The sequence below is a fragment of the Strix uralensis genome, chromosome 1 (assembly GCF_047716275.1).
Source record: "Strix uralensis isolate ZFMK-TIS-50842 chromosome 1, bStrUra1, whole genome shotgun sequence".
NCBI classification, from domain to species: Eukaryota; Metazoa; Chordata; class Aves; order Strigiformes; family Strigidae; genus Strix; species Strix uralensis.
In genome coordinates this window covers 116,929,057-116,939,759 of record NC_133972.1, presented here as the reverse complement: position 1 = coordinate 116,939,759, position 10,703 = coordinate 116,929,057, and the positions used below count along the sequence as shown (strand labels likewise).

Sequence of the window (10,703 nt, the reverse complement as noted above, 5' to 3'; positions counted from 1 at the left end):
GTGGTCCCCCAGCTTAAGTACAGCTTTGGGGTGATTGATTGATTGATTGATTGATTGGTGGGGGTTACCTTAACTGTGTTCAAGCTGTAGAGAGCACCCAAGATTCTTCTCTGGGAGAGTCCCACCTGGGTCACCTTTGATCAAGCAGATAATGAGGTTCTGTGACTCTGGCCTCAGGGCTGCTTTTGCACAACAGCAAAGGTGTGGTCAGACAGTAAAGATGTGCATAGACAGAAGAATGCGTCCCGGCAGGGCTACGTATCAGAATATGCTACACGGACAATGGCATCCCACAGAAAAGTCACACTGGTGTTAAAACAGGCAGCTGAGCTGGGCAGCTTTTCTCTACCTGAGAAACCATGCAACGACTACCTAAAGGGATCATACAGGAGATACAGCAGTCGTGGGAACTTGCTTCCTCAGTGGAGAAAGAAAATCTCCCTTTTCATTAAAAATCAAGCTATCCAAACTCCACGCACCCCAGGGCGTGCTCTGCACTGCGGTGACACGAGCTTTCAGGGAGGCCGCTCCGTGAAGGCTGCTTTGCCTTCCCAGTCACAACCTTCACGCAGCGGCTGGTCATCTGCTGGCAAAAACCACATCACCAAACCGGCGGTGCAAAGAAGATGGCCGTTGGCGAGGCACTGGGCAGGTCCACCCCTTGCTGTGGCTGCTGCCCCCTCAGCGAAGGGCGCCGTCTGCCCCGTTTGGGTGAGGAGCGCGGCGGGGCGTGGGAGCCACCTCTGGGGCAGGAGAAACACACACACCCCCCCCCCCCCGGGACCCTGAACGGCCGATGAGGACAATGGGGGAGGTTAAAGGTACCAAAGGGGCCGCGCCGCCCCCCAACCCCCCGTGACCCGGCGGCGGGGCCCAGCCGCCGGCGGGGGGAGGGCGGTCCCCGGCGGGGGCGGCCGTTGGGCGAGTCGTCAGCGGCGGGGGGAGGCGGGGTGGGGATGGAGGGGCGGGGGGGGGAGCCCATAAAACGCCGCCCGGCCGGCCGGCGCCGCGCATAGCCGGGCTGGGCTGGGCGGCGGGAGAGGCGTCGCCATGAGGGAGATCGTGCACATCCAGGCGGGCCAGTGTGGAAATCAGATCGGGACCAAGGTGAGCCTGAGGGGAGCTAGGGCCGCCGCCGCCTGCCCGCCGCTTGCGGAGCCTCGAAGCGCCCGGGGACGCGTCCGGCCGCTTCTCCGGGCTGTTCCGTGCCGCGGGGCTGGGTTGTGCCCGCCGGCCCCCCCCCCGCCTCGCCGGCACTGCCCCCCCGCGCCCCGAGCCAGCCGCTGCCGAGGGGCGCCGGGCACCGTGCGTCTCGCCTCTGCCCGTGACCATAAAAGGCTTTGGGAAGTTCCGAAACCAAACGGGACTTTTTTTTTTTTTTTTTAAATTTTTTAAAAATTATTTTTCTGTTTAAACTGGCCAGGCTGTGGCTCAAAATCGGGAAAGGGCGGCCGAAGTCCGAGCGGCCCCCCCACCCCGGACACCGACACGCCGCAGCCCGTCCGGGCGAGGCGTTGGGCGGGCGCCGTCGGTCCGTCCGTTGGGTTTAAATCCTGGCGCCTGCCGGACTTGGGCCGCCCGTCCCGTCCCGTCCCGGGCAGGGCAGGGAGGGGCGGCGGGCACGCCAGGAATCCGGCAGCTGCGACCGGGCTGGGGCCGAGCCGCGGGGCCGCCGCCGCCCCCCGGCCGGGCGCTGGGCAGAGCCCCCAGTGCTCCGCAGGGGAGTTCCCAGCTCACTTCTCCTTTTCCTCCCGCAGTTTTGGGAAGTGATAAGCGATGAGCACGGCATCGACCCGGCCGGAGGCTATGTCGGTGACTCAGCGCTGCAGCTGGAAAGGATCAATGTCTACTATAATGAATCATCTTGTAAGTGTGGAATGGGGAGGCGTGCGGGAAGGGGCACAGAAATCTGGGAGAGAACGGGTTTGTGAAGCTGTGTTACACATCTGGTCACGCTCCTCACGTGCCATCAGCCCCCCCAGCTGATATCAGGTCACCGCATTATTCCCAGAAAAAAATTACCAACTTTCTTATAAACTGATAACTGGGTGTTATCTCCCCAGGCAGAGAGGAATGGTACAAGGGGCTGTCCTTGGGGTCTGGAGGTGGAGGTTTGTTTATTATTTAACACTATGCTGGGCATTTGCTCTTCTAAGATACGATTATCTCGTCGGATGTGTCTTATCAATTGCCCCAAATTAAACTGTTGGTTATATGAGCCTGCATCTGTAGTACTCCCATCTCTGATTTCATGACCGAGAAGGTTGGGCCACAGGTAATGGAGAACTCAACCATGATTCGTTAATGAGATGCCAAAGGCGCCCAAATTCTCTGAGTCAGTCTGGTGTTGAAGGGTGTTAACAGTGTAAAATGGGGATCATGAGTTCTTTGTTCTATTGACATGAACCTGCAAGTGAATGTTTTCATCTTTTGTCTATCTCAGGTTAATTCATATTATTTACTTCAATTTCCTTGAACAATTTCAACTGGATGCAGATTATTTTATGTTTTGTGTTAGATGTGCTAATCTACTACTGTTTGCCACCTATGCCAAGTAGCTCTTTCAGTGGAGATGAATCCTTCAAGCATAAAAGCTTGTGAGATGTGTTAGGATCATTTGAACATAAACTCTTTACTCACCTTATTATTCATAGAAAAGTTTATCTACTTTCTTATAAAGAACATGTCAACCGTTTTTTCTGATCAGAAACTTCCCTCCCTCATATCTATTGCTAAAAAAGAGTTTACAAAATGTAGTATACCATCTGTATGACCCAAAAGATGACAGGTCCGTTTTTCAAACAGGATTGATTTGTTCCTAGGGTGCTGGGGTTTTTCACCACCATGACTTCCTGTACAGGAAATATTTATATATGTACAATCTGTATTAGACTAATAATATGAGATACAATGTATTTGTGTATTGAGAGCTATAACTGTGTTAGCTTGTTTTAGAACATTAAAGACATGCTTACTTTTTATTGTAGCCCAGAAATTCGTACCAAGAGCAGTCTTAGTGGACTTGGAGCCGGGAACCATGGATAGTGTGCGATCTGGTCCTTTTGGTCAGCTCTTTCGGCCTGATAATTTCATCTTTGGTATGTGGATGTCAGTTTTTAAAAAACCAAAACTATCCAACAGGTGTTTGATGACCAAGCGAATGGTCAAAAAGCATTTAAGCTCCCTATTCCAAAGTGATTATTAGTACTGAAAAATCCTAATAGTTTAACAATACAATTCCAGTTATCTGTAAGTCAGCTAAAAGATCCCATTAACTGAAAAGGCCATTCTTCTGTTAATCATTCTTTCAATTAGCAAAGTACTGAAAGTTTCCTATGGTGTTCAGATAGAGTACATTTGCTTTCCATATATATATGAACTCCAGAAAAATCCTGAGACCACTTCTTTACAACAAAATGCATGGAAATTCTGCTGAAAATGGAGAGCAGGGAAAAAAACCTCAACCCCAAACCAACCACACTACTCTTCACTTGAATTCACATTAAATTCTTGAGCATTAAATTGTTTATAGGCTGTGCAATTCAGCTTTTTCAGCAGATCCTTACCGTAGAGTAAACAGTAGAGGAAGACCAGCTGTAGTATGGAAAACGTTGTCGTACATAGCCAGTTACTGGGTTATTTTCCAACATATTGGGCAGTCCGAGAGCATGTGGGGAACTTCTGGTTTTGCAGTGTTCTTGCAGAGGGTTGTTCTAGCCTTTATTGTTTCACTTTGGACTTCTGTAGTACTTTCCATCTAAGCTTAAAAATGCACATTACCGGGATTAAATTTCATAGCATCCTTACAAAGTACCGTAGCGTTATTTGTCCCTTTTGCACTGAAGGAGAAACAAGTGTGTGAAAGTTAAGTGATCCACTTGCTGGAACAGGAAGTCTGAATGAAAGCTACCATGAGAACTCTCATGTCCTTTTGGTTTCCAAGTCTGCACTAGCCACAAAACACATTTCCTCCTGACAAGGCAAGCTTAGGTTGCAACTTAGTTTGGCATATTGTGTTAACATAAGGAAGGAACAATGCCAGGGTCAGACAGAGAAAAGGTAAACATTGTTTGGGTGGTATAAAACAAACTCAAGTCTGGGTTGTTGCTGTTGAGGTGTGGAGTAAGAAGCCATACAGAGTTACTGTAACCCTTTAACTCGCTTAAAACTTTCAGTGGTGTCCCTATTGTTCTCCTGTATACTCTGTGGCAGTGATGTTATGCGTCTCTCTCAAAGGAACTTTAAGTTACGACATATAGAAGTAAGCTTGGGGAGAAAAGCTGTAGACATAGGTAGCTTTATGAGTATTTTTCTATATTTGGGCTTCTCCTTTCACTCCCTTTCTCCTGCATGGACCACACAAGCCCTCTGAAAGTGAATTCACCTGACCTATGGAAATACCTGAACTGGAGCATTACAGTTTGGCATGCCACCAGTAAAACCAGAGCAAAATCAATTCAGAGTGTCTTCAACAATAGTCCAGTTCACTGGACTCTCTTCCTGCTAAGCTAACAATGAACCAACAGCATGTGATCAACTTGTATCTGACAGAGGCCCCTGCCAGCATCAGGCACTGTCCTCCCAACCTGCTGAATAATGCAGAATGGCTGCCTGAGCGCTGAAGTAATGGTCTTCTGTATCAAAAGCCAACAAAGCATTTTGTTTTCTCTTTTTAAAGTCTGTCCTGGGCCCACAAAGGATTTTGTGGCAGAAACTGGCAGTTCCATACTGTACCCTAGGCTGTTAGAGCTCGTTCTGATGGAGATGTTTTTTTCTGCCTCTGCTTGTATATACCCGTGTGTGCCCTTATCTCCATAGCAAGTAACCATGGACCATCAACAGGATTTCATTCAGGTATATTGAGTACATGATCACACACTCCAGATACAGGAATTTTAACTCAGACCAGCAAGAGATTGAGATGGACACAAAAATAATCCTTGCGCTTTAAAGCTTGTGTGGACAAGGTAGTGATCTAAAGGGTGAAGAAGCGCAGGTGGAGTGATTTGGCTGCATGAGAGCAGCAGGTCTCCTGGCCTTCTGACAGCATATGATTGCCCACCAGGAGTTGCTGTGAACTCTGATGTATCTCCTCTTGTTAACCAGTTTTCATTTGTACATATTTGCCTTTGTCATTCTTTTCTTGTGTACACCCTTGCTAGCTTTGCTGCATAGATACCACCCCAATTTAAGTTTTCTGAACTGGTAGGGGCAACCACAAAATGTCAAAGGAGCTGTCCTTCCCTCTCTAAATCTTACTGTGTGTTCTGCACCAAGGCTGTTCATACTGGGCTTCTAAGCGTTAGTGTGCAAGCAGCTCGTCTCTCTTCCCAGGTTTGTCTTTTATTTCAAGCACCTAGAGATTTGGTCTTGGTGGAATTTGATCACTGTATCTGTTTGCCTAAGATTTTCAGAGGTCTAGTAGGTACCTGGTAAGCGGAGGGTATCCAGCAAGGTTTCACAGGCCAGGATCAGGATTTCCAGGTGTGTGGCAGCCTTGTCAGAGCCATGGCACCTCCAGCCTGTACTGTATTGTCATGGGTAAGAAGTGTGAAGCTTCCAGGGCTTATTGTACACGTTCTGTGTGGTGGTGCTGGTCTTGCAGTTCTGTAGAGCCAGTGGGTCTGGAAGGATCAAATTACTGGGCATATAGATGTGCACAGCAGGAAATTTAAAATTAAAATATCGGAGACACTAGGCAAGTGGTGGACTAGTGGACAAAGTGCAGTGTTACCATGGAAGTAGCCGATAGTTGTGGGCTGGAGGGAAGCCATTAGTATTGGTGTAGGCAGCCTCTACTAGAGTTACACTCAGCAGTTTAAATACAAAGGTCGTATTAGTGCAATAGAGACAGGTGGCATCTAGGAATTGGTGTGGTTCAAATTAAGGCTGAGGGAGTCTAGCACAGTGGAGCTCCTGAAGAAGGACAGGTCAACCTCTGTGTTAGGCGTTTTGCCTCCAAACAATCTGCAAACTAAGCAAAAGCAACTAAAACCAGTCTCTACTGATTCTTCTTTTTTCCCCATGAAAAAATCTTTTCCACATTTGTGAGAGGAATTCCCATTCTGCTCTTACCTTGTTCTTTGTTCCTATTCTCCATTCTCTCCTTATCTCAGTGCCCACTGAAGAAGGACAATATGATGTTTACACAAAGGGCAATCAGCAGAATAAAGTCCTAAACTCAGAATTTGGCTTTATTAGGATTCTTCTACAACTTGGAGTGATGTCTGTTAGTGTGCTGCCCTATCTGTAGCAGGGGATCTGCTCAAGCAGCCTGCAGATGGTTACAAGCATGTTTAATTCTGGAAGGATATTACTTTGTGCTTTGCCCAGCTGGACAGGAAATGCTGAGCTCCCTAGGTTCAACTAGAGAAAAATATAGCAACATATAGAACAATGCATTAACTAACCAAATACATCATGAGGAAACCAGGCATTTATGCAGTGAAAATAAAGTGCATCATATTTAAACAATATCCCAGCAAGCAGTTTCCCTGATTCATATGTTTGGCACCAACACAGTGCACTGGGAGTTGAAATGAGACATGGTAATAGGAAGGAAGGGGAAGGTCTTGGACAATAACGCAGAAGTTGACAGCTCTAGACCTAATTCTGAAACTATTGCTCGTTCTGAATGCCACTCATGAGAGTACCACTGAGTTCAGTGGCACAATGTATGTATGTAGCAGTCACTGTGGGGAACAGGAGTATTAATAAACTGGTCCGTCATTTAATCCTCCTTGTTACTGAAGTAATAACAAAATAGTGACACAGCAAAGGATCCAGACTGTCCATCTTAATAAACTGAGTGGCACATAAAAGGAAAATGGAAATCTTGGGGGGCTTGTGAAACCTCAGTAATCCAATTTTGCAAGTTGCTTTGCAGATCCTGAAGAATAGTGAGTTTGTAAGGAAACCAGTAAAAGCTAAAAGGCACTTAATAACTTCCAAGTTTTTGAAATAATGTTCTTGAAGCTTCTATCAATCAGTATTTCCATTCAGGCTAGGTAACCATGAATTTAAAAAGCTATAGTTCTTGATTTAACAAGTTAAATAGGACTTCTGAAGCCCAGCCTTATCCTTGAATGACAACAATGCCTCTGTGTCTCACGGGAACAGTCCAAGAATCTTTCATTTAGAAAAGTGTATTTGTGATTTAGCTTTGTATACATATATCTTGGTCCTTAGAAACAGAAAGTATTTAAATATTAAACAGTGATCTTGTGTTTATGGAATAAGCAAGATTGGGAGTGTGAAAGCTTTCAAAACAATGAGTCAAGGCCAACTTTGCATTTATGGAAGGTTAAATACCAAAAAAAAAGAGGAAAAACACTCAAAGGCATAAGTGAAAACTACCAGGGATTTGAGGCAGAAGGAGACTATCTAAGAAGTTTATGTTGATACTTCCAAAGATATTTGTAGGCAAAACTGAAGAGCACAGTTATCTACCTGACAGATTTGTAGCAGCTTTTGTTACAGATGTGAATCCATTTAGCACGCAAATACCAAACCTCACCAATAATTTTGTATATTTTCTTTCCCTATTGTATGTTATTTTAGGACAAACTGGTGCAGGAAACAACTGGGCTAAAGGACACTATACAGAAGGGGCAGAGTTGGTTGACTCTGTACTTGATGTAGTAAGAAAAGAGTGCGAACACTGCGATTGCTTGCAAGGATTTCAGCTCACTCATTCCCTGGGAGGAGGGACAGGGTCTGGCATGGGAACCCTACTCATCAGCAAGATACGAGAGGAATATCCAGACAGGATAATGAATACCTTTAGTGTCATGCCCTCTCCAAAGGTTTCTGATACAGTGGTGGAGCCTTATAACGCTACACTCTCGGTCCACCAGCTGGTTGAAAATACAGATGAAACCTACTGCATTGACAATGAAGCTTTGTATGACATTTGCTTCCGCACCCTGAAGCTCACCACTCCAACGTACGGTGATTTAAACCACTTGGTTTCTGCTACCATGAGTGGGGTAACTACATCCCTGCGTTTTCCAGGCCAACTAAATGCTGACCTCCGGAAGCTGGCAGTAAATATGGTCCCTTTCCCACGCCTTCACTTTTTCATGCCAGGCTTCGCTCCTTTGACAGCCCGAGGCAGCCAACAATACCGAGCACTCACCGTTCCAGAGCTCACCCAGCAGATGTTTGATGCCAAAAATATGATGGCGGCCTGTGACCCAAGACATGGGCGATACCTGACAGTGGCTACCGTCTTCCGGGGCCCCATGTCCATGAAGGAGGTTGATGAGCAGATGTTGGCCATCCAGAACAAGAACAGCAGTTACTTTGTGGAGTGGATCCCAAACAATGTCAAGGTGGCAGTGTGTGACATACCTCCTCGTGGCCTCAAGATGGCTTCCACATTCATTGGCAACAGCACTGCTATTCAAGAGCTCTTCAAAAGGATCTCGGAGCAGTTTTCAGCCATGTTCAGGAGAAAGGCCTTCCTCCACTGGTTCACAGGAGAAGGAATGGATGAAATGGAATTTACAGAAGCAGAAAGCAACATGAATGATCTGGTTTCCGAGTATCAGCAATACCAAGAAGCAACAGCAAATGATGGAGAGGAAGCATTTGAAGATGATGAAGAAGAAATCAATGAATAAAGAAATTAGGTGTGCTATTTTCCAGGCCAAATTCTCAAATCTGGATTTCTAATAATTAGGCTTATAAATCTGTATTTAGACTTTAAAAAAAAAAAAAAAAGGAGCATGAATTTCAGATGTTAGAGGTGCTCTTCAGAGTCCATTGAGGTCACTGAGAACCGAGGACATTCAGCATTTCTGGAAGTCAGGCCATTTCTGTTCAAGAGACAAACATAAGGCATTCAGTTAAGACTTTGGCCTAAGAGTCTAAACACAGAGATAGCTGGTTTGGGATCTTTTTTTCCAAACAAAGTTTGTCATCCCTAAAGTTGTACAAGAGAAGACATAGAACAGGCATGAAAATCTACAAAATAGAGCTGCACTATTTTAATCAAGTTATGAGTAAGAAAATTTTGTGGGTTTGAAGTATTCATTCTGTACCAAACGTACAATACTGAACTGCCAGGAACAAAATTTATTCGTAATAAAAAGTTTTTGGCTATTCTGTACAGTAACTTGTTAGCAGTGATATTTGACTCCAGTCCTCTAAAAACAAAATAAAAAAGATTAGTATCCTCTCCAGCAAAAGTGTTTTGGGCAGTCAATGCTATATAAATATCCAGTGAGCTGCAGGCCAGAGGCTGGATTTATGCTGTGTGACTTCATCATTTGCTGCTGAATAATCACAGATTATACATATGAAATCTATCTGTGTGTGATGTGTTCTTTAAGGGCCCTTGGGGTTTAAAGTGCCACCCCAGTGTCTTGCTGGTCCCCTGTCTTTCTGGCTGTCACTGGTTACTGGTGCTTTTCCTATCCCTGTTCCATCTAGCCCACATAGCTGAAATTCAGCTACTCCACAGAATGTGATGGGAGAGGGCATGCAGGCTATGTGTCACTAGATCTCACCACCTAGGTTTATAAATTGACCACACCTATCGGTGCTATGGATGTCTTGGTAATAAGACAGGTTAAAATCACTGGACAGATTAAGGTTAAAGTACAAATAAAAGTATTTGTCCACAATATTCAAATCAACTGGCAAAATGGAAGATGGACAACAGTGTATCTGCTTACACTAAAGCTGAAACGGAAAGGTCTCTGTCCTACCTAGCTGACCTGCCACCTTGACAATGTGACTGTTGGGCATTTGCTCTTGGTATGTGCTTTATGTTTCTGCTCATATCAATTAAACAGCCCTTCTCCATTAGAGAGCCTCTACCAGAGAACACTCTGTCTACGTGGAGTCTCTTATTTAGGTTGGTTTCTAGGCAACAAACCAAGCAAACAAAGGAGAAACCCTCCGGAAATCCAAACTTTAAATGTTTCAGGAACTCTTTGCTCTTTTTGTTCTTGCCTTTAGAAGCACTTTCTAAGCAAAAGTGTTGCTCAATACTTAAAAAGGCACTTTACAAACCTAGTGTGATTTCTGAAGATCCGTTGCTCCTAACAAGATAAGGTTTGTTAGTTTGGGATTCAGGGAATGAAGACAGTATTTTCTAAAGTATATGAGCCAGGCAACTGTTAATCACATAAGCTGAAGCTGTCTGCCCAATTTTATTCTACATGGAAATGGAACTAAACTAGTTCTAATCAAGTACAAGTTTTTCATATAAAGTGACTTGATGGGTTGAGACACAGCTGGCAGCACAAAGGTACTAACCAGACTGGCTTTGGCATGGGTGGGAGGGCCTGGCTGATCAGCTTTTGAAGGGTTGTGATGGAGTCAGCAAATTCACAGAGGGCACATTCTTTGCAATGGCTAGTGCTGCCTAAAGGATTTATGAATAGCAATAGAGCATCTTTATGCTTTTTATAAATGTTGCGGTATGTTGTGGCTATATATTTATCATGGCATGAGATTGAGCTAAAACACAATAGGCATTAAAGAGTAATGAACATTTAGTGCAATACAAAGCAAAAGCCATTAAACTTAGAAGTTTAGTTGAGGCTTTGTAAATGGGAGGCTCTTAGCTTCAAGGAGGAGGAGAATGTGTTACAGGCTCAGTGCCTGCCATCACATAGCTGTGGCACAGGCTTCTCAATCAAAGCACTAGCTCAGCTTCTTCCCAATGAAGTAGAACCAACCATCTTGCAGCT

The 10,703-nt window shown here is 45.2% G+C and overlaps 1 protein-coding gene across 1 annotated transcript; it reads left to right on the top strand.

Moving 5' to 3' along the window:
• The first annotated feature begins 990 nt into the window (after nucleotides 1–990).
• On the top strand, nucleotides 991–9,311 carry TUBB6 (tubulin beta 6 class V). Its single transcript, XM_074878060.1, has 4 exons — nucleotides 991–1,107; nucleotides 1,758–1,866; nucleotides 2,988–3,098; nucleotides 7,561–9,311. Exons 1-4 carry the CDS (start codon nucleotides 1,051–1,053, stop codon nucleotides 8,622–8,624), a joined length of 1,341 nt encoding a protein of 446 aa, XP_074734161.1. The 5' UTR covers nucleotides 991–1,050; the 3' UTR covers nucleotides 8,625–9,311.
• The last annotated feature ends 1,392 nt before the right edge of the window (nucleotides 9,312–10,703 follow it).